At 51.9% G+C, this 20,626-nt stretch overlaps 2 protein-coding genes across 2 annotated transcripts in view; one reads left to right on the forward strand and one right to left on the reverse strand.

Moving 5' to 3' along the window:
- The window catches only part of UNC45B (unc-45 myosin chaperone B), a 12,766-nt gene extending 2,924 nt beyond the window's left edge, over positions 1–9,842 (reverse strand). The window contains 15 exon segments of the mRNA XM_009645125.1: positions 201–314; positions 677–743; positions 1,187–1,314; positions 1,525–1,665; positions 2,103–2,244; positions 3,003–3,097; positions 3,507–3,807; positions 4,165–4,336; positions 5,149–5,319; positions 5,592–5,760; positions 7,042–7,209; positions 7,705–7,794; positions 8,352–8,527; positions 8,859–8,895; positions 9,681–9,842. Coding sequence (XP_009643420.1) covers positions 201–314; positions 677–743; positions 1,187–1,314; positions 1,525–1,665; positions 2,103–2,244; positions 3,003–3,097; positions 3,507–3,807; positions 4,165–4,336; positions 5,149–5,319; positions 5,592–5,760; positions 7,042–7,209; positions 7,705–7,794; positions 8,352–8,527; positions 8,859–8,895; positions 9,681–9,842 — 2,133 coding nt within the window.
- A 3,303-nt stretch (positions 9,843–13,145) lies between these two features.
- Positions 13,146–20,343, forward strand: RAD51D (RAD51 paralog D). Its single transcript, XM_009645018.2, has 11 exons — positions 13,146–13,192; positions 13,511–13,641; positions 14,830–14,891; positions 15,050–15,168; positions 15,806–15,887; positions 15,989–16,123; positions 16,568–16,663; positions 16,849–16,939; positions 18,123–18,193; positions 19,068–19,235; positions 19,745–20,343. The coding sequence occupies exons 2-11, from the start codon at positions 13,560–13,562 to the stop codon at positions 19,826–19,828; spliced, it is 990 nt and encodes a 329-aa protein (XP_009643313.1). The 5' UTR covers positions 13,146–13,192; positions 13,511–13,559; the 3' UTR covers positions 19,829–20,343.
- Positions 20,344–20,626: the final 283 nt, after the last annotated feature.

Raw genomic sequence — 20,626 nt, forward strand, 5'->3', positions numbered from 1 at the left:
CTCACCACCTCGTACACCTAAGAAACGAAAGCGTGTCACTGCTTTTCCAGCTCACAGAGCTTGGCAATTTTCATTTGCTAAAGGAATTATCAAGGTTTGGTTCAGGTTGGTGGTTGTTTTTTTGTTTTGGGTTTTTTTGGGGTTTTTGTGTGGGTTTTTTGTTTGTTTGGTTGGTTGGTTGGTTTTTTTTAAAAGCTTACCCTTTCCCCTGGGAATGCTATGTCTGGATTGGAGATAGCAGCAATTTTTGCCAGAGCATGAGAAGCCTTTATCTTGCCAATGTCTGTGCCTTCCACAGCCAGAGGTATCAGGGCCTAGTGACACACAGGAAAGCATTCAGTGCCTCTGAGAAGATTTACAGGATGGACTTAATATACTAAAATAAGTTTAAAATATCCTAAAGGTGTTTCTGCTGAAGAAATGGGTCTAGATTGTAGCCTGACATGTCTTGCTTTTGTGCTCAAATAAGCACCACACCAGAGCTTGTAGCTCACGCAGTTGTCTCAAGAAGACTGCTTTGCTGCAGGCTTGCAGAGATAGGACTGGAGCATCGGTCTGGGCCCCAGGGGCTACCAAGACAGCTCATGCTTTTCTGCCACGTTCCCTCACTGTAGACATGTTGCAGGCTCCCAACAGACATTAACTGCACACCAGGTCAGGCTGCAAACGTAATCACCTTTCCACCGCCTTGAGCAACAATGGTCCCGCGGTCCTTGGGGTCTTCACACAAGGCAAGAAACACCCTGCAGAAGCACAGCATCACTTAGTGAAACAGCCACGTGGGAAGGCAATAACCCATGGGAAAGGAGCTAAAGCTTTGCAGGGGTGGCAGATCCACCAGGTAAATTCCAGTGCCCACAGCACTCTGGGAGGAAGCAACAAATGGCACAGTAAGAAGTTTCCAGGCCTGTGAGATGAACTGTATTCCAGCCGAAACCAGTACAGAGGACTAAAAATTCAAAATGCATCCTAGCAAGGCAGCCCTGTAAGCCAGCTTCAAGGTCAGAACGTGGATTTTTATGACATTGTTCAAGGAAAACTTTGGTTTTAAATCTTTTCTCCCCTTCATCTCACCCCCGCAGGCAGAATGCACCACCCCATGAAGCAAGGGGCCAACCCAAGGGGCCACCTCAGTGGCACACGGGCTAGCCAGCACTCCCAGCTCCCACAACAGCAGTGAAGGTACCTGGCAATGAGTTCCTTGCTCTGGTCCGTCAGTAGGGCACTGTCTGCCTTCACCATGCAGGCCAAGGCAGAGACAACGCCGGCTTTCAGCAACCGCTTCACCCGCTTCACCACAAAATCCTTCTTGTCCTGGGGGAGGAGGGGACATTGGAAAGGGATTAGCCCCTTAGCAGTTGCCGTCCTGCTGACTACAGCCAAGCCTGGTTGGAGAGCAAAGTTATTTCAGCCTCAGAGACAGGAGACCTGAGGTCTGTGACAACGGATACACCAAAAAAAAAAAAAAAAAAAGTCTTCAGATCCAAGCATCTCCTCACAGCTTCCCAGCTGTAGACAACCTACCTTTGGATGCTCCTCAGGCACATGCTGCTTGGAGAATTTTGCCAGTTGCACCAGCTCTGGGACCAGCTCCTTGGTATCATAGCTGTTGGTACAGTTCACCAGCGCAGAAGCCACAGAATATAAGATAGTCTTGTCACTTGTCTGCACAGAAAAAGAAAAGCATATGTGAGGGTGAGGAGGACACAAGGAAACAGGTCCCTTAGGACTGCCGTCGTGGTGGTTTGCACTAGCTGAAGCACTCTTGGGCTATAGCCCAGGGCAGAACAAAGATCCAGCAGGGAAAACCAAAGGTTTTTATCAAACAGCCTGTTTGAGCATATCATCAGATGCTGTCAACACCTTGATGCCTTTGGTTTTCATGCAGTTGCTGACAATAAAGGTAACAGCAACCTTCCTCAGCCTTGGGAGAAGAGCAGGATGATAACAACCTTGAGGTATCTCCGTGGCATAGACAAAACTGACATTTTGCTAAAGTAGAGATAAGGGGTTGGGGTCGCCTGGGAAGGTAGTGTTGGGTTGGAGAGCTGGGAGAATTTGATGCTACCAGAGGAATGAGGGAACAAGGTAAGATGGCAGACCTTGGCTAATTCAAACATAGCTTGCAGGGCTGGCTCATCTTCAACAAAGTCATCTTTCACATCTGCATCGAGGGTTAGATATGCCAGGCCTTCCACAGCCCATTTCCTGGTGCGGGTATCGATGCTGGTGTTACACAGCCATCTGGAAGAAAGAAAAACATCCACACTTCTACCTTGGGAGCCAGGACTAATTTCTCAGAGAAGAGGGAGGAAAAACAGATATTGAGATTGTTTTGGGCCCAAACATGTACTGAGGTTCTGCTGTAGCTCCTAAAGACTGTGGATGCTTCCCCTTGAGACATGACCTTCCTCCCACGGCCCAGCTTGAGGGATCTAAATGCTGCAGGGAAGGACAGACCAGGACAGCTACTCAGCACTGCTTTGCCTTCACCATCACGTGAAACACACGATGCCCCGCTATCCAGCGATCCCCCATTCAAGTCACTTCCTAACTTCATCTGACTTCCTTAGTTAGTCCACCTGGCACAAAAGGTACTTGTGCCTGTTCTAGATAGCACTTGATTAGGCTGCACCATTCTGGCAAAGAGGGAGGCACCATGTCTGGTGTCTCATGTGGGAAGGGAGGGAGGGAAAAGGCTTATCTGGATATTGACGCAGGAGGAACATAGGATTGCTCGAGGCACAGAAGAGCTCCAGGTCACAAAATCATAAAATCGCTTTGATTGGAAAAGACCTTTAAGATCATCAAATCCAACCTTTAACCTAATCCTGCCATCCCACAACTAAACCATGTCCCAATGCAACAGCTCTGGGGACACTGTCAGCTGTCAGGCAGCAACAGTAAATGAAGGCAGTGTATGGGCAGGAGCTCTGGGGAAAGGAGCGTATTGTATTTTGCAAAGTACGGAACAACAGAAAAAAAAAAGTAAAATCACTCACTTGCGGCACTGCTTGGCTAACTTCTCAGTGGACCCCTCAGCAAACTGCCGCAGTCCATAATCTGTGCCTCCTGCTGAGCCCAGCTTGCAGAGACCCTGAAGAGGATGAAGAGGATACACCAGGGAGAAAGGTTCATTAATCCTCTAGTATTGCTGCCCAAATCAGCCTAAGCCCATACCTAAAGTTTGAAGTCAGTTCTAACAAAGATGAAACATTCTGATACCCAGTAGATCCTTTCAGCTTGTAGCAAGCAAAGTGAGGTTTTGTGCTCTTACTGGATGTCTTTAATGGAAGATTAACCAGTTTTGCCTTCAAAGTTACCAGTAATCTATGTGCTCTCCTGGTCTGCCACCTCCCCCTTCCTTGTAGGGAGAAGCACCATAAACCATTCCCTGGCTGAGGTGAGTGAACCCAAAAGTGTCCCCAGGACCTCCCGCCTCTCCCAAGTCTGGTGTTAAGCTGGTGAGTGTGGCAGGCGATAGAGGCAGGGGCTGCCATCCTTACCACCAGGGCTCGGATTTTGATCTTCTCATTCTTGGTCTTCTTGTAGATCTCCTTCAAAAGTGTCACCCCATTGGAGATGATGAAGGTGGCCCGGCTCAGCTTGGTGGACGCATGGATGAGGGCTTCCACAGCCACCAGCTGGTCAATCTCTCTCTCGGACCCACACAGGGCAACCATCATCTCCATGACTCCCTTCATGCCAAGCAGCTTGTTGCCCAAGTCAAAGGGCCCTTGCAGAACTCCAGACACCATCTGGATGGCGTGGAGTGTCTTATCCATGTCCTGTGGGTCGATTTTGCTCCTGCATAGGATAGAGGGAGTCAGCATGTGGGACAGTAGTTGCTTACAGTTCTCATTCCCTTGGGCAGGGAATGTCCTCCCTCAGATTGGGAACTGAGCTCCACTGCTGGACTATATAGGTAATTAGGGCACAGCTGAGCCAAAATTCATGCAGAGGCTGTGATCCAGCAGGTAGAGGTACAACATGAGGATCTGAGGATCCCAGCTGACAGATCCAGCAGGATCTCAAGCAAATCATTATCTGCTGGGGCCTCAATTTGGCATCTAAGTGGATCACAAGTGCTTCATCTCATCCTTAAGACCCCCTGCTGCTGTGCCCCTGGGCCAGCTCAGCCCAGGTAAGCCAGGCCCGACTCACTTGATGTACTCCTCACAGATCACTCGGTAGTTGTCACGCTCTGGGTCGCAGCGCAGGTCATCGTAGAGTTTATTTAGGAGGACAGAGGCAGTCAGCTGGGTGTTCTCTGTCAGCGGCAGGCAGTCAGGCATCTCAGGAATCTGGCCCACCACTTTCAGTATCTTTTTTAAGCCTGGAAACAGTGGAGCAATATGGCTGTTAGAGGGGAGAGGGTCTGTACAAAACTCAAGACACTACTTGTTGCAGCCAGCTTGGACAGTTTTCAATTACTTTGCAGCCTAATCATGTAAGCCTTGAATAAAGAAGGGACTCCGATATTTACTGAGGAGGAGCTTCTGCTGGTGAGATTACAGGGTTGCAGCATGAGGCTTTTATTCAGCTCTCCAAGACACACAAAACTCTGCTATTTAGTCCCTGGCTGGATCAGGAGGCATTAAACCTACTGACCTCCGAGGCTGGGGGCTTTGAAGAAACAGTCAGTGACTTTCAACTGATTCTGGATGTCTTAACCCTCCTTTTGCTAAAGCATTATTTAATAACTTTCATCAAAATGGTAACACACATAGGCATTGGAATTAGCATAAAAATGCACCCCACACAAATTCCTCACCCCCTTCCAGTTTTAGAAGTGACCAGTTTGAAGATCCAGCAAGCTCAGCAGGTGCTCTTCTCATCCTAAGCTAGACAATTTATTCAAGCCAAATCCTCCTAACATTAAAAATACATTGGAATAAACCTGACCAGAGAAGTTAAGTCAGTCTTTTAGAAACTGAAAAATTTTTGTTCTCATACAGAGTTTTTTTTCCCCTCTTAATCTTAATACTGTTTCCTGCTAATAAGTTTAACTTTGCTCCAGGCTTGCATGCACCAAAAAAAGCCAGATAGGTTTTATTTTATAGAGAGGATCTGTTCTCCAGGTATTCAGGCAAGAATACAGAGCTCCACATCTCTCAGACCAGAACAGGATGGAGGGGAAGGACTCACCGTTGTCGATGACAAAAGTGGTCCTGCTGTTGTCATGGTCTTTCAGGTCCTTCCTCGGAATATTCTTGTTCAGGAGGTTGAGAGCTCGGTCTCGTCCTTGTCCAGATACTTTCTTACTGACCAGCATATCCAGTAAACGCATTGTGATCATCCTCACATCTTTTTTAGTATCTACACAGAAGCAAGACGGTAGCAGCCAGTTACAAGGAATTATCTTCAAAAGCAGATGAACCCAGGAAAACCATTCAAAGCCATTGTGTGGCTAGAATGTAGGTATTTAAGGTAACACCATGAGGATAAGAGCTGTGTGCAGGTTGTGATCCTGGACAGCTGAAGGGTAAAGTGTCCACTTCACCAAGGAATAAGGGGGACAGCCCAGGAGCCGTCCTGCTTGCCCCACTTCTCCAGCAAGACTGAAGGGCCACCAGGTCATGCACCATTACCTAGCACTACAGCCTCCTCCTTCCCGTGGTGCTCTTCTTTCCCCTGGCCCAGCAAGCAGTCGGTGATGGTCTGCAGGAGGTTGCAGACAGCCAGGGAGATTTCTTCGTTGTCTACTGACATCCACATACAAATGTTGTCAATGCCCAGGTAATGGAGAATGGCGGTGGCCTGGCCCCAGAAAGGAGAGAGCAGGGCAGCTGTCAGCAAAGGGTACCAGCCTTTCCTTCCTGCATGCTTTAGAAAGGTGATGCTTTGCTTGTACAAACCAAGGACTTATCTGGGCGAATGCCAAGTCATTACAGGGCAGAGTTTTGCTTTACATCCATATTTTCATTTGTAATAAGACAACTCTTAAAATCTAGAGTTGCCAGTAATGCAACAGTTTGTTTCCAACGAGGATGTTGAGATGAGCGTGGCTGGGTATGGAAGAAGCCCTCACGCGAGGTTGTTAACAAAGAGCCCATTTGGTGTGAGCAAACCCAGGGTCATCACGCAGCCTGTCCCCGTGCGCGGTGGCACATCAGTAACTCATGGGAGGCATGTTCAGAAACACTGACCTAGTGGGCTTTGCAGAGCAGTCTTTCTGCATACAACATCAGTTAGTGTTTCAGAAGAAAATAGGTCTCCACTCCACTGGATTTTTATCCAGTAGATTTAATTTTTGTTGTGTTTTAGTTCCCCCGCTCCTCTGTGCCGTTACACGGACATGCATATTCATTTTGCGTGTGTCCATGCTTCCAACCACATAACACAGGCAGGGCTTCTTATGAGCCACTTTACAGGATACAAAAACTGACTTGGTGTAGAGGAAGATATTAGCTGGCTCAGAGACCCCTGGGACTTGTCTTGGGACCCTTCCCAGGAATCTTAACATTCTTGTAGGTCCTCCCTGCTTTCCTTCATCTAAGCCTTGGACAAAACTTTCCCAAAGTTATTGGTTGCTTTTCCGAGACCTGTGATGAAGGACATGGATTTGACCCAGCCATGCTCATCACAACTTAGGTGGTAACAACTCATCATAAGTGTTACTTCACCAGGACACGTGGAGGCACTGTAGGGAACATGTAAAGCTGTGACCCCAGACATGAGGAGCACAGTAACGGGCAGTTTCAGTATATCATAGAATCATAGAATGTTTGGGGTTGGAAGGGATCCCTAGAGGTCATCTAGTCCAACCCCCCTGAAGTGAGCAGGGACACCATTAACTAGATAAGGTTGCTCAGAGCCCCATCCAAACTGGTCTTGAATGTTTCCAGGTAGGTTCCAGGGGGTAACACAGTAGTCTGTGTTAACCCCCCTTGCTTGGGGTTTTTTTTCCCCAGAATTAAAATTTTATTTGTAGGATTTAATTTTTTCCCACTGCTCACAAACATTGTGAACTATTGCAATTTTCCACTCCCCCAGGTGCAAAGCAACAGCAGTGAAAGTCTCGAGCACTCCCTTACTTACCCGAGCCTTATGTCCCGTGCACATGCCCGAAAGCGTCCGCACAGCTGCCAGGATCAGCTCAGCATTTTTTGTTTCTATCAGCTGCAGCAGCAAGCTGACCCCATTGTTCTGGAAAATCCTCTCGGCCCCTGCTTCTTCCCGCCCCAGGACTATGAGGTTGTTTGCAGCCTGGGTGGGAGACAGAAGAAGCAGGGCTCAGTGGCATGGCCCTGCCAGCAGCCTCCAAATGCCCCCGCACAACTCTGGGATATGCCGGTGGGTGCCGTGGGGTGGCCATCTCCTGGCAGATGCAGTTGACCATCTCCAACCCCACCAGGCAGTTTCTCCAGGTGCATCTGGAGATTGGCTTCACTCTGCCCAAGCACAGTGGGTCAACAGCTTGGAGGGAAACACAGAGAAGGTGGCAGAGATGGGCCTGAGCAGAAGTCCAAACTGATCCCAGCTTTGGAATTTTGGGAGGTTGGTCCACCTTCCCTTGGCACAGGGGTCATGCCTCTTTGGGGTGTTTCTCCCCCTCGGTTGTCTCTCCGAGTGCAGTCTCCCAGCTCCTTACCCTGTCCTCCACCCGGGGGAGGTGGGGCAGGGAGTGCAGCCTTCTGCTCCTTGGTGCAGCCTCTGACATTAAACAGCAATTTGTCTTGTCAAGCCCAGGACAGTTCTCACCTTTTCTCGTTTTTCTTTCTCACTGTTCTCATCCAGCAGGATTTCAAACATCTTCTGTACCCTCAGGTCTGTGGAGAACTGAATGTGCAGCTGTGCCAACAGAGAGTGCGTGGAGCATCAGAGGGAGAAAAATTGAGGAGCAGTTTTCCTTTACCGCTTCAAGGACACCACAGACCCTCAAACCACAGACAAATTAAGCTGAATAACAAAATAGGTGTCACTTCTCAGAGCATTAATTAACCATCTCAGACTCATCAGCATGGGCAGAGCCAGCCCTAACCATCATCTCTGAGACCTCACGGTACCTAGTGATGCAGGGACTTCTTCACAGCACCCCTGTAAAGGTCACTAAGTCAATGTGGTGACTGCCAGACACACCAAAGCTGGTCCAGTTCCTTGCCAAGACCTTACCAAGACATTCAGGACCAGGCCAGCCTCAGGACTGAGCTGCCACACTTTTTAATTTAACCGTTCAATGTGATCCTCAAATTTACATGCATCCGGTCTGAACTTCCAGTTCATGGAGCCTATTTATCCCCCTACATTGTTGGGAGTTTCCAGCATGACCAACAATCCATCAGCATAACCCAGAGCAAGGACTTCCCACACCTGGTCTGTGAAACTGGGACTGCTCCCCTGGCATTTACCTTCTCCTGGATGTTGGCCCCCAGTCGCCTCAGGGTCTCCTGGAAGTTTTTGTTGCGGGGTTCGATGGTGGCACATTTCTGAGCATCTTTGAATGCTTGGTCCAATTTCCCCAATTTTTCCAGAGCTTGGCTGCGCCGGTACAAGGCTTTGATATCCGAAGCATTGATGTCAATAGCTGGGAAAGCAATCCAAAACACATCAGTTTGCTTCTTGCAAATCCTCTGTGTAAACTGTGGTTTGCTTCACAGTGACTACAGCTCCCTGAGACATAGTTGTTAACATTGTGAGTGAACTGGTACCTGATCAGCATCGATTGCACCAATGCACCAAATTGGTGCATCTTCTTTTGTAGCTTCTCCATTAATTCCCTCGTGGCCTCAGCACTTGGGTGTTAGTGCGTGTCAAGGAATAAGACCCACAGTGCCCCAAAAGCAGATGTGAGAGCAGGCTGGAGCAAGCACACCCAGCAATGCAGCTCTCCTGTCTCAAAACAGCCCCCTCCTTACCTCGAGACGCATCCGAGGCTGCCTTGGCGTATTCCTCCTGTTAAACCAGAAGGGAGCGATTCGTTAGCAGTGGAATAGCAGGGCACATCCCCATTGCTGCTGACCTCTCTGCTCCCACTTACTAACAGGACACCCCAGTGAAACCAACAGCAGCTTACAGGAGGAAAGATGGGGGTTTGGGTACCGTTTAATCACTGGCAGGGGAGAGGGGAAAAGGCCTTCGATGCAGGGAGACAACATAGGCTGATGATGATGCAGTGACGGACCACGGGCAGGGGGGATGCTCACAACAGCCTACCTGTATTTTGTTCTGGGCGTGTGTCACTTCTGGATCAGTGAAAATTCAGGAACATGCAAGCTATCTGCTAAAATCCCACAGCAGGTCATTACAAGCTGACGGCAGGGAGCTGAGACAATTTTGGTACAGACACCAATAACTTTTTGTTTTGCTCAATACCTGCATCTACTTCTCTTGCGCTGTGACAGCCAGCAGGAGCGATGCCTCTGCACCCCAACCCGGGGCTTACAGAGCTCTCCTGTAAGTGTGGAGCAGGCTGGCTGCCAAAAGCTTTTGCTTCAAAGCGATTAAGTGTGGGACCATCTCTGAGCCAAACCGGCATGCTCAGCCCCATTAGGACTGAAGCAGGGAGGCAGCTCTACAGCTCCAGGACAATCCCAGAACAAATAATTTCAGACCAGTTTGCAAGCACCCTATTCAATATATGGACAAACCACACAGTCCACAGCTGGTGAGCACCCTTGCCTGCCTCCTTGCCCTTCTCCCGTCAAACACCGCCCAGGCAAGCCGGGAGCTTTTCTCACCTTTTTGAGGAAACACGCTGCCCTGTTCCTGTACAGCACAGCCTGCAGCGCCTTGTCCTTGTTGAGCTTTATGGCTTGAGTGTAGCTTTGCACAGCTTTCTCATAGTCGCTGGCCTGAAAATATTTATTGCCCTCCTCTTTCAGCTGGATGGGATCTTCCATCTGGAGAGCTTTAAGGAAAAACATCAATTTGTGTCCCATTTTCAGCTGCCTGTGTCACCGGGTTCGCCTGCCTACTCCACCAAGCTGAGCTTCACCACGAGACCAACAGATAATTAACACACACGTTAATAAAAGCAGCTTACCAGGCTGAAGAGTTTGGAAAACGAAGACCTAAATTCCTCCTCAAGGCTGTGGCTTCTCAGCAGCTTCTCCCAAGGGTGTAGATCCTTCAGAGGCAATTAATAAAAGAAAGAAAACCAACCAAGAAAGAAAGACTTAAAGAAGCTCGCCAGCACCATGCAGGGTCTGCCGTGGCTCAGGAAGGAGCTCGCCTCCCGCTCCAAGTTTGGGCAGGACCCAGCAGCTCCTGCTGCCTGTCAGCGTCACCTGCCACCACGGCCTGGCCCCCTCCCTGCTATATACAGGAATGGGGGGGTTCATGCCGAAAAAGCCCACGGCTGGGATGGGTGACCCCCGTCGCAGTGCTCAGACCCTTTTCCCTTTCTATTTAGGGAAGCATGAGACAGCTGGGCCTCGGGGACAAGCGGCCCCACGCCAGCAGCTGCAGCAGTGCCCAGCACCTTCCAGAACGCCCTGGGACGGAAAACTGACTCGCACCCAGCGCCGCCTCTTCCCCACAGGGCTTTGGGAGCCCACCCTGCTGGAAAGCCCACCCATGTCCAGCACTGCTACCTCCCCTCATTTGGCAGCCCACCAGCACACACGAACACAGATATCTGTACTGGCCCACTGCTGTGATGAGAGTGTCAGGCCTCAATTTGAGTGACACCAATAGACAGAGCGGTGCCAAGCTCAAATAGAGCTGAGCCTTTCAAATCCCTCTGTTTCCCAGGGGTCACAGTCAATCAGGAATTCTGCTTCACAACTTATCTCTCCCCAAAATGCAGGCCTTGCCTTCCCGAATGCACCTACAGACATCCTAGCTATAAAGCAAATGGGGGAACTGGCGTAGGGATGGGGAAACGACCGGGCTGACCAGGATGCGCTCAGTCGCTCCCATCAGGCTCACGCTGCAGAGCTGAGCTATAGCAGACAACGCACTTCCACGCTGAGACACTGCCAAGGAAAATAAAGAAACAGTTTTCTTTAATACCAGTGATCTGTGTTGTCGCTTGTGGATCTTATGCAGCAAGAATTGGCCCAAGGCTGCCCCGTTCAGGTCTCCTATTTTATTCGCCCTGCACCAACAGCACCATTCAGTCACTGGTATCCAGGCAGGAGGTGATTGCAAAGCAATTTGGGGGTCCCTGTGCAGCACATCACCTGTGCAGCGGTTGCAGGCAGCTCCATCAAGGGCAGCTCAAACACCTTCACCTGCTTGGGGGTAGGTCCAAGGCACAAGGACCGTGTCCATGGAGGGTGTAAAAGGCCTTCTCTGCCTTGGATAGACTCAGTACAGCAGCTGAAAAGGACTCACATGGACTAACACACCAGAAACCCCTTCCCACATTGCTTTGGGTAGGGGGTGGTCAGCTTGCTTCATTTCAGTGCTCATAGTCCAGTGTACATAGCCCAGCCTTCCTCAAGTTATCCAGAATAAAGGCTTCGTTTTCCCAAGTGGCAGCACTGCAGGTACCTCAAGTAAACTAAGTTACAAAATAAAATTGTGTTTGATGCTGCTGATGTTCCAGGCAGAGCCAAGAGCAGCCTGAGCTCCCCTTGCTCTGTATTTTTGGGACAGGCAACTACACTGCTCTGGCAGGGAGGAATAGCAGCCTCCCCGGTGGGGGGCAGCCCCAGCCCTCACCCCCTGCCCCCCCAGCTGGAGCAGATGTGCTGATGCCTCGGTGTGAGCCACAGCAGTGGGTGCAGGGGACCCTCTACAGGCCTCAGCTGGGAAAGCAAAAAAAAAAAGTTTTCCTGGGGAAATTCAAGTCCCAGGCTGCCCCTACAGCAAGCCCCGTTCAGGGACAGAGCTTTCCCCACCTGCAGAGCAGCAAAGACCCCCCCCCATGCACCTTCATCTTCCACCCTGCAACCCAAACTGCGAGCATCGGCTGATGAATCCAGCCAAACCCAAGTCCTGGGATCCCACCTTACCTCATGGCTCCAAGCCACCATCTAACCCAGGCCCTTGCAGAGAGGTGGCAAGGTCCATGGTGAAATTACCCTCCAGAAAATCCCAGGATGAGCTCCAGCATCTCTAGAGCAGCAGCAGGGCTGCAGCTGTAGCTGCAATGGGCACCCAGGGCTTGGACTTTTCTCCAACACAGCATTAGAGACCTTCTCCCTGGGGTAAAGCTGCATGCAACCCCTTTTAGAGCTACCCCCAAGCCCCTAACACAAGTTTAGGGCAGCCAAAGTGCATGCATAGAGCTCAGGTTCACCTCTGAAATAACTTCAGAAATTATAACTGAAAAGTTTTTTCTTATTCCCATCAGCTGCTCTCCCAGCAAGTGCTCAGACCCCACGGGTCTGCCCAGCCACACCAGCAGCAGAGAGCCCAGCTCTGAACGCCAGCGATGCTTTTAAAAGTGAAACGAGCCCTACACAGAAACACAGAGAACTCTCTCCGGAAAGACTGGAGCAGCCTCACCTCTCCCTCCTACTTCTTCAGTCTACCTCAATTTTTAAACTAGCTTATTCAATTCGCCCCAGCCTCCCCCAGCAGCAGCACCCACCCCCAAAAAAACCAGCCAGCCCAGGCTCTGGTTCTGTTATTTATAGAGGCCGGGGTGGTGGCATTGCTGGTGGCTGTGCTGGGGTCATTTAAAGGCAACTGGTGGCTGGGGGAGTTGCTCCAGATAAGGGGGGTAAAAAAAAAACCACAAAACCACCACCACCACCACATATATATATATGTATATATATATCCCATTCCTGTTTCCTTTGCTCCAGCTTTGCGGCAGCTCCCAAGCAGGCTCTGGCCCTCCCCCGGTGTCCCTGCTGGTATCGGGCTCTGCTGGGAGCTGACGCCCCCGTTTGTCTGCGGGTGCTTCCAGGGGCACCCTTGGGTGCCAGCAGCCGGAGAGGTTTTTTCCTTGCTGGGGCCAGGGAGGCGGGGAGAGGCGCCGGGGTCTGGGCAAGGCAGGGGCTGGCAGCGCTTCCCACCGGGCAGGACTGGGACACCAGTTTGCTCGCAGCGTCTTTACTGGGCCCGGTGAAGGATGCGGGAGGGAAACCCCTGCGCAGCCCCCGGCTGGGGGTGGCCCGAGGGGCTGGCGGTGGTCCCAGGGGGTGGGATGCGGGGCTGCCAGCCACTAGAGGGGGGTGCAAATGTGAGCCCTGCCCGGCTCTTCCGCTGCCGGCAGGAAGCAGGAAGGGGAGCAGGAAGGGGCCGGGGGCAGGGCCCGGGGCAGTCCGGCTTCGGGTGCCCGGGGGAGCGGGAGGTGCAATTGGGGTGCATGAGGATGGGGTGGGACCCTCGGCGCGGGGCTTTCTGCACCCCCACGGGCACGTCTGCCCAGAAGGGCTCGGTGAAAGATGGGGCTCGCCCCGTGAGCAGGAGCTGAGGCACGGCAATGCCCCTGTGCCTGCCTGCAGGATTTGGGGCTGTTTGGCACTCACGGAGACCAAACATTTGCCACAGCCACCCACCCCAGACGCAGCCTGGGCAGCGCCTCCCCAGCGTCTGCAGCTGGGGCTTTGCTGCATGTGTGGGGTACGGTCAGGACAGTGCCGAATCCACCCTCCCATCTCCTCCGCAGGTCTCCTCCCCCGGCCCCGTGGGGCTCCAGCTAGGGGGTGGCCAGGGACATGGTGGTCCTCCGGGCTGGGCTCTGCCCTGGTCTCACCGAAGAGATGATCCAGCTTCTCAGGGCGAGGAGCATCAGGACGGGTAACGGGGCGGCAGCGGGGTCTCGCGGTGGGGAATGTCATTCCCTGCACATTTGGGGTGGCACCATGCTCCCGTGCAGGACCCATCTGCCAGGCTGGGTGGTCTGGACTGTGGAGCAGCCCCTGGAAAACATCTCCTGCCTCTGTGGCTTTGGCTGGCAGCCCAGAAACTGTAGCGGGGAGAGTTTTCTTAGAGCCCCATAGAGAAAAGGAGGGGGGCTGCCGCTCTAGTCCCTGTGCCCATGTCACCCTGCACCCTGGAAGGGTGATGTTGGTGCAATATCCCTCCCGTGTCCTCCTCGCTGGATGTCTTCTGGGTCCCCTTGGGTGGATATCATGAGCCAGGACTTCTCCATAGAAGCAGGAGAGTGTTCGGACATGGTAGGGGACCCTGCAGAGGCTTTTTGAGGGATGACAGTTAGGGCTTTAGAAGGTATTTTGGGAGGGTTTGTGTGCTTTTTCCCACTGAAAAATGCCCAAGCTCCTTGCATGCTGAGCTTTGGGCAGGGCCTGCTCTTAGGGGGGGAAGGAAAAGACTTTAGGTGGATTCTTTACTTGCTCTGAGAAACTAGATTAGAGCCAAGAAAAACACCATTTCATTCTTGTGAAATGGGATGTGTGAGGTCCTGTGTGTGCTGGAGCCATGGATATTGTAATCCTTGTTTTCCCTATAAGAACTGCTTTTTACCATTATTTTTTTCAACCAATAGCATACACATCTATCTGAAAAAAAATGAATCTTGGAGTGGTTCCTGGGAGCAGAGCTGTGCCACTAGTTCTTCTAATTTCTGTGGCTTTAGCCCTTCCTGGAATGACCAGGGCTGGCAGTTTGGGTCAGTCACTAGCCCCTAGGTCCGCTGGCAGAAAGGGACTCTCCTGGCTGGCCCCAGCTATTCAGTGGCCCTGGGCAGCTCTTGAGCAAAACAGGGAGATTTTTTTACCAGCTTCTCTGCCTGATCTGTTTTGCAATGGGCAGTGGGGCTATCTCAGAGGGAAAACTCCAATATTCCATTTTGTGGGGCATCCTGCTGACCCACTGGAATTGTTGGCAGAGGGACAGGCATTTTGCCTGTTGGTGCCCCCAGGCAGGTTTTGTCTAAGCTGGTCACCTCTACGCTGGTCACTTCTTTGGTGTGCATGGTCTGTCCAGGTCTGGCTTCCAAACTCTTGTCCCTTATATTATTTGCAGTGGTGGACTTTGTGTCATCAGACCTGGAGGACGTCGCCCAGAAGTGTTCCCTCTCTTACAAGGTAAAGGGTGACTCCAAAGTCCTGCTACGTTAATCAGGGAGCTCAGAAGCTGTTTTGCTCACAGCTTGGATGGGCTTGTCTGGGGGGACCTTCTGCAGCAGATGGTGTTGGCCCTGGGTTTCCCCAGTCCCATTTCCAGATGTGTTTCCATCCACCAGGCGCTTGTTGCAGTCAGACGTGTGCTCCTGGCCCAGTTCTCTGCCTTCCCTGCCAATGGAGCAGACCTCTATGAGGAGCTCAAGAGCTCCACAGCCATCCTGCCCACTGGGAGCCCAAGGTGGGTACATCACCCAGCAAGCCAGTGGGTCTGCCCGGGGCTGGACTTGCTGCAAAAGGCCATGGTTGCCTAAAGAAAGCTTTGGGTTTCATTGTGGTGATGCTCTGAGCAGGCTTAGGGGTGTCTAAACCATCCCCAGGAGCTGTTTTAAAAAATTCCAGCCACAGCCTGTCTCTGCCTTTTGGGAGCAGAGATGATTATTCTTCATGTCCTGTGGCTGCAAAGCCAGCTGGATTATGGATCTGGGAGGATTGCTGAGAGATGGTGGTCCAAACTGTCTAGATAAGGCATAGAAATGAGTTACTCTATTGCGTGTCCTTATTTCTTCTTTCCCCCCATCTCCTCTCTGGGTTGTTGCAGTGATTATGCAAAGAAAACCTGGATATTCAAACCTTGCTGCCAGGACCACAGCTCTTCTGCAGCGCAGGACTGTCCTCTTGTAGCCCCCACGCTGCAGATCTGCTGTTATCCACAATGTGGAGAGGGAAGATGGGAGGGAAGGAGCAGAGCCCGAGGCACTTGTCTGCATTTGGGAAGGGGGCTCTAGGGACAAATATCTAGGGACTGCTGCTTCCTGATATCCCTGGCATTCTGGCTGCAGGGGTATTGATAATCCCACCTTGTGTTCAACCCATAGCCTGGACCAGCTGCTGGACTCCGGGCTGTACACGGGGGAAGTGACAGAGCTCATGGGAGCACCGGGCAGCGGGAAGACGCAGGTGAGTGGAGGGAGAAGCAGGGAAAGGACAGGTGGGGTGAAGATGATGTGAAGCAGAGGGACCTGGGAGGGCTGGCTGACTCCCGGTCCCTGCCTCTCCAGGTGTGCCTGGGCATTGCGGCCAGTGTGTCTCTGGGCCTCAAGCAGCACGTCCTGTTTCTCGACTCCACGGGGGGGTTCACTGCCTCCCGTGTCTACCAGATGCTTCGAGCCCAGACAGAGGACGAGGAAGAACAGGCAAGTTCCCCTGGAGCTGGTCCCTCTGCTTGCACTAAAACTGCTTTGGTTCTTGCCTGCAGGCAACCCCCAGAGACGGTTTGTCTGTCCAGCTCTGCCTTTGTCGCCATGGCCTTTTTTGGGTCCAAACGCTTCCTCCCATGGCCACGTGGGTGCTGTGCTCAGGGACAGATGCTGCACTTGTGTTTTTTTTTCTCTTGGGGAGAAAGGAAGGGCTTGCTGTAGTTGCTGATGCTTTTGCTCCCTGAGCTCAATCTGCATTGCTTCTTCCATCAATGCAGTGGGGACAAAGTGTTCGTGGGGTAGAGGCAAATGTGGAAGAAATAAGGGTCCCTGGCTCCATGGCATGGTATAAAAGCATAGAGGTTGTAGCAACTGGGGCAGGAGGTATATAACGAGTCCTGGAGGGTGTGAGGCTGTTGATGATGCCACTTTGTGCCACAGCTGGAGGCTCTGCAACGGATCCAGGTGGTTCGTGTGTTTGACATCTATGAAATGCTGAGCGCCTTGCAGGAGCTGCGGGATCGCCTCTCCCAGCAGGTAGGAGCGAGGGTCTGGGCCCCTCTCCCTTCCCCAGAGTTGCAAGGAGGGCAGTGGGGCTTGTGTGCCTGACAAGTGGCACCAGATCACCCCATCCTGGGGACATTTGAGCCTCTGTGCAGCTCATGACCTCCAAAACTGCTGGATTGTTACTCCACATTGCACATGGTGCCTCCTTCTTTCAGGTTGTGAACTCCATGGGACCTCTCAAGATCGTGGTGATTGACTCTGTCTCAGCTGTGATTTACCCGCTGCTGGGCGGCAAGCAGTCGGAGGGTGAGCTGCTTCATTAGGATGTGCAATGAGGTTGCAGACACCTCTGCTCATCTTGAAGAGCACCTTCCTCCCACATGTGCTGTGCCTGGAGCTGGGGCAGGATGCATGTGGGTGCCACTGTTCCCAGCTTTTCCTTTGCAACAGGATAAAAGGGGAGTCTATTTGCAGTGTTATTGGCAAACACTCAAGCTAGCTGTGGCCGTGCAAGCTCATGCTGGTGGTCTGAAACCCAGCCAGGGGACAGAGGAGGCACAGAACTATGTGCCCACAGAGTAAAACCTCTGCTTAGTGTCACAGATACATCGTGGTTGCTGGCACGGTTTGCAAAGCTCCCCTGAGGCTCTTTCTGCCAGAAAGGACCATTTATCAGGAGTCAGGGGCTTTCTGCTGGCTGAGATGCCAATGAGGCCCTCAGACACCTTCCAGAGGGTGGCACCTGGGTGGCAGCCAGTGCTATCACAGGAGGTCCCCCTTGCAGCCACACGTAGGAAATGAAGCTGTGAGCTGGAGAAGACAGGTCCTGTCTTCTAAATCAACCTGGCCAGCTTTGTCTGGAGCTCCTGTTGCTTTTGTAGGGTATTTTGGCCTCAGGGTTTCTAAGATAGGAAAGGATGGGGTGGGACAACTTGGGGATTGGTCTGTCCATGCCATATCCATTTTGCTGAGGTGCTCTGGAGTGTGCAGGCGCAATGGGTACATTGGGGTGCTGGTAATAGAAATAGGTTGAAGGTGTCCATGAACACCAGCACTGGCACTAAATCTTGTGCTTGTCCAAATCTAAATGTCCCCTGCTGTGGGAACAAGTATGGAATCTGCAGGTGTGGCGGCTGAGCCAGACATCAGAGATATCCTTGGCGTTGTCGGTCGTGAGCCATGGGATAACTGAACAAGAGCTAAGTGAAAAACAAGGTCAATGCTGCGATCAATGGACCTTGCAAGATGAACTTTGTTTTCATATAAGGCTTGGACTCGGTGCTTGCCAGATAGCAAGGTGATACGAGAAAAATAGAGGCTTTGTTTTGGGATGGGTATAAAAGGATGTAAAAGCGTTAAATAAAGTGATCCCGATGCTGCTTGCACTTGTGCATGAACTCGGGGTCCGTGCCTTCATTGCCACACCCTGCCTCCAAGATGCGCTTTGGGGGTTGATCCCCAAACACCCAAATGCTTTGTCCTCCTCCAGGTTTGGCCATCATGATGCAGCTAGCCAGGGAGCTGAAGACACTGGCCAGGGAGCTCAGCCTTGCTGTTGTGGTGAGTGTTGCTGTGCCTTGTCCTTTGTGTGCCATGGCGAGGAGCCCTGGAGAAGCTTTGGAGCCCCTGGGAGGGGGGACCCCGCTCCCAGCTAAGCAGGAGCAAGAGGACTGTATCGGCTCCACGACGTAGCCCTGCTTCTCTGCAGCCTGCAGATGTCTTGTTCCAGCAAGTGTGGAGTAAGAACAGGGCTGAATTGCTGCCTACTTTTAGTGCTGTCCTTGGCCAACAAGCATTCACTCAATTGAGCAAGGTAGAGTTAAGTACAGACAGATTGAAAGGTTGTTTGTATTTATTTTTGCTATCACATGAAGAGGCTGGCCAGCTTACTAAGTAACCTCTAGCTTAGTTACCTTGGAGGAACTGCAGGGCATTGCATCAGCCAGAAGGAGCTGGAGACTGGAAGGGGCCCTGCTTTCATCTTCCCCAGCTCTTGGCCAAGCAATTGCGTTTGCTTTGATGCACCGAGAAAGGTTGCTGGGACCACAATTAATGTGTTTGAATTGGGAAGGCCACAACAGAAAATGGTGGTCACTGGAAAGTGTTGAGAGAGTCCTGCCCTTTGCTGTGATTAGTGATAAAGCGACAAAGACGGGGTGCCTGGAAGGAGGCTCGGAGGCTCCAAGGTAAACTTTGCAGGTGACTTCAGCACCAGAAGTCACTGCAGCTTGCAGATAGGAGCGAGCTCCTACCCGAGTACGTCTGAGGCAATTGTGTGGGCTATGTTTAGAGGGGATGGCACGGATGTGCTAAGAAGAAGAAAAAGCTTCATAGATGTAGCAGGCTGGCCATTACCTCCTGGTGATCTCTGGTGTTTCATTACACCCAGTGGCACTGCTTTTCCTGGGCACTGATAAGCCTGTTTGTGCTGCAGGTGACTAACCAGGTGACAAGGGACAGCAGCACCGGTCCACTGAAGCCAGCCCTCGGCCGCTCTTGGAGTTTCGTGCCCAGCACCCGGGTGCTGCTGGAGAGCAAAGAAACCACCCTGGGGAAAGGCACCACGCAGCGCGTCGCTTCCTTGGCCAAGTCACCCCGGCAGGTGAGGCTCCCTGGACCAGTCCCTCTGGTAGTGGAGAAGCGGCTTTGTGACATGGACCTGGCCTCGGAGTGGAGGAAGGCTCCTTCTGGGGGCAGGGCAGGATCAGGCCACACTGGGTGACCCATGTCACCTGCAGAGGTGACTCTGGCTTGAATCCTGCCTATGTATGGGGCAGTGCTGCCTGAGCCTCCTGGCCCTGAGCCTGCCCTCTGGCCTGATCCAAACGGGTTTGGATGTGGTGATGGTGGTGGGCAGTGAAATGCATCCTGGATGTGCTAAATAATAGTGTGTCTGGGGATATCTCAGAGCAAGATGTTCTTCCTTTACTAAATTGCATTCTCTATCTCTGTGTTCAGCAAACCCAGTTAAAATGAGGGCACCAGCAGAAAGAAATCCTCAAGGGGATGTAACTGGGGATTTTTGGCTCTGGTGCAGGTGGAACGGTGTACAGGTTTGCCCTTAGAGTCCCAGCAGTGTGAGGTTAAGCTCCTCTCTGTTCCTCCTTGCAGCCAACAGGAATACAGGTGGAGCTGGATACTGGAAATGGTGATGTGCAGGAGCTGAGCCCAGTGACACCCACACACGGGCCCTGATGCAGGTGGAAAAGCAAATGTTGAGGTCCAAGAGATCTGCAAAAAAAGCAGGCAAGTGCACTGAAGGTTTTACAGGCTGCCTCTGAGTCCTACAGCCCCAGGAAGAACCAACATGAAGAAGCTCTTGTTCTTCTGTGCTGGGAAGAAAATGAGCATGGGGTTCCCCGGGAATGTCCTTGCCTCAGCAGATGCTGCCTGCAGTGGCTGGGCTGTGTGGGCAGTGTGACAATCAGGTCCTCTGCTCTGCTGCCGGCTTGTCTTCAACCAGCAGAGCCAGCTCTGGCCTAAGATGTTGGCTTGGGACCAGCTGGCACGTCCCTGCACAAACCCATGACTCCTCCTGGTGATTTTGTTTCCCCCATAACTTGCTGCCCTCCGGCCCCAGAGCTCTGATGGTCCTCGGGCAGCCCACAAGTGTCTTGGTTCAGAAATTAAAAAAAAAAAAAATGTTGCACACTGCTGTTGAGAGCTGGAATTCAATTAATGGCAACTGCTGTTAACTTAATTAAAATTGTAATGTTTAGTCCCTAGCAGGACGGGGGGTGGAGGGACGGGGACGGACAACAGGCTGTTGATTGATGAGCAGGGACATAATCAGATGCTTGATCTGACCTTGTCCCCAGAGTAACACCAGACCCTGTAGGGAGCTGCTGGTATTTTGGGGGTGCTACTGTGCTGCATGAAGAATTGCTATTAATTGAAGTTTATGATCTGGATCAGCTGGGGTGGATGAGCCCTGACTGACACCAGCTGGCCCTGTCTGATGCTCAAGGACCTACTCAATTGCATGTGGTGAAG

The sequence above is a fragment of the Egretta garzetta genome, unplaced genomic scaffold, assembly GCF_000687185.1.
Source record: "Egretta garzetta isolate BGI_Z169 unplaced genomic scaffold, ASM68718v1 scaffold108, whole genome shotgun sequence".
In the NCBI taxonomy this organism is placed as follows: domain Eukaryota; kingdom Metazoa; phylum Chordata; class Aves; order Pelecaniformes; family Ardeidae; genus Egretta; species Egretta garzetta.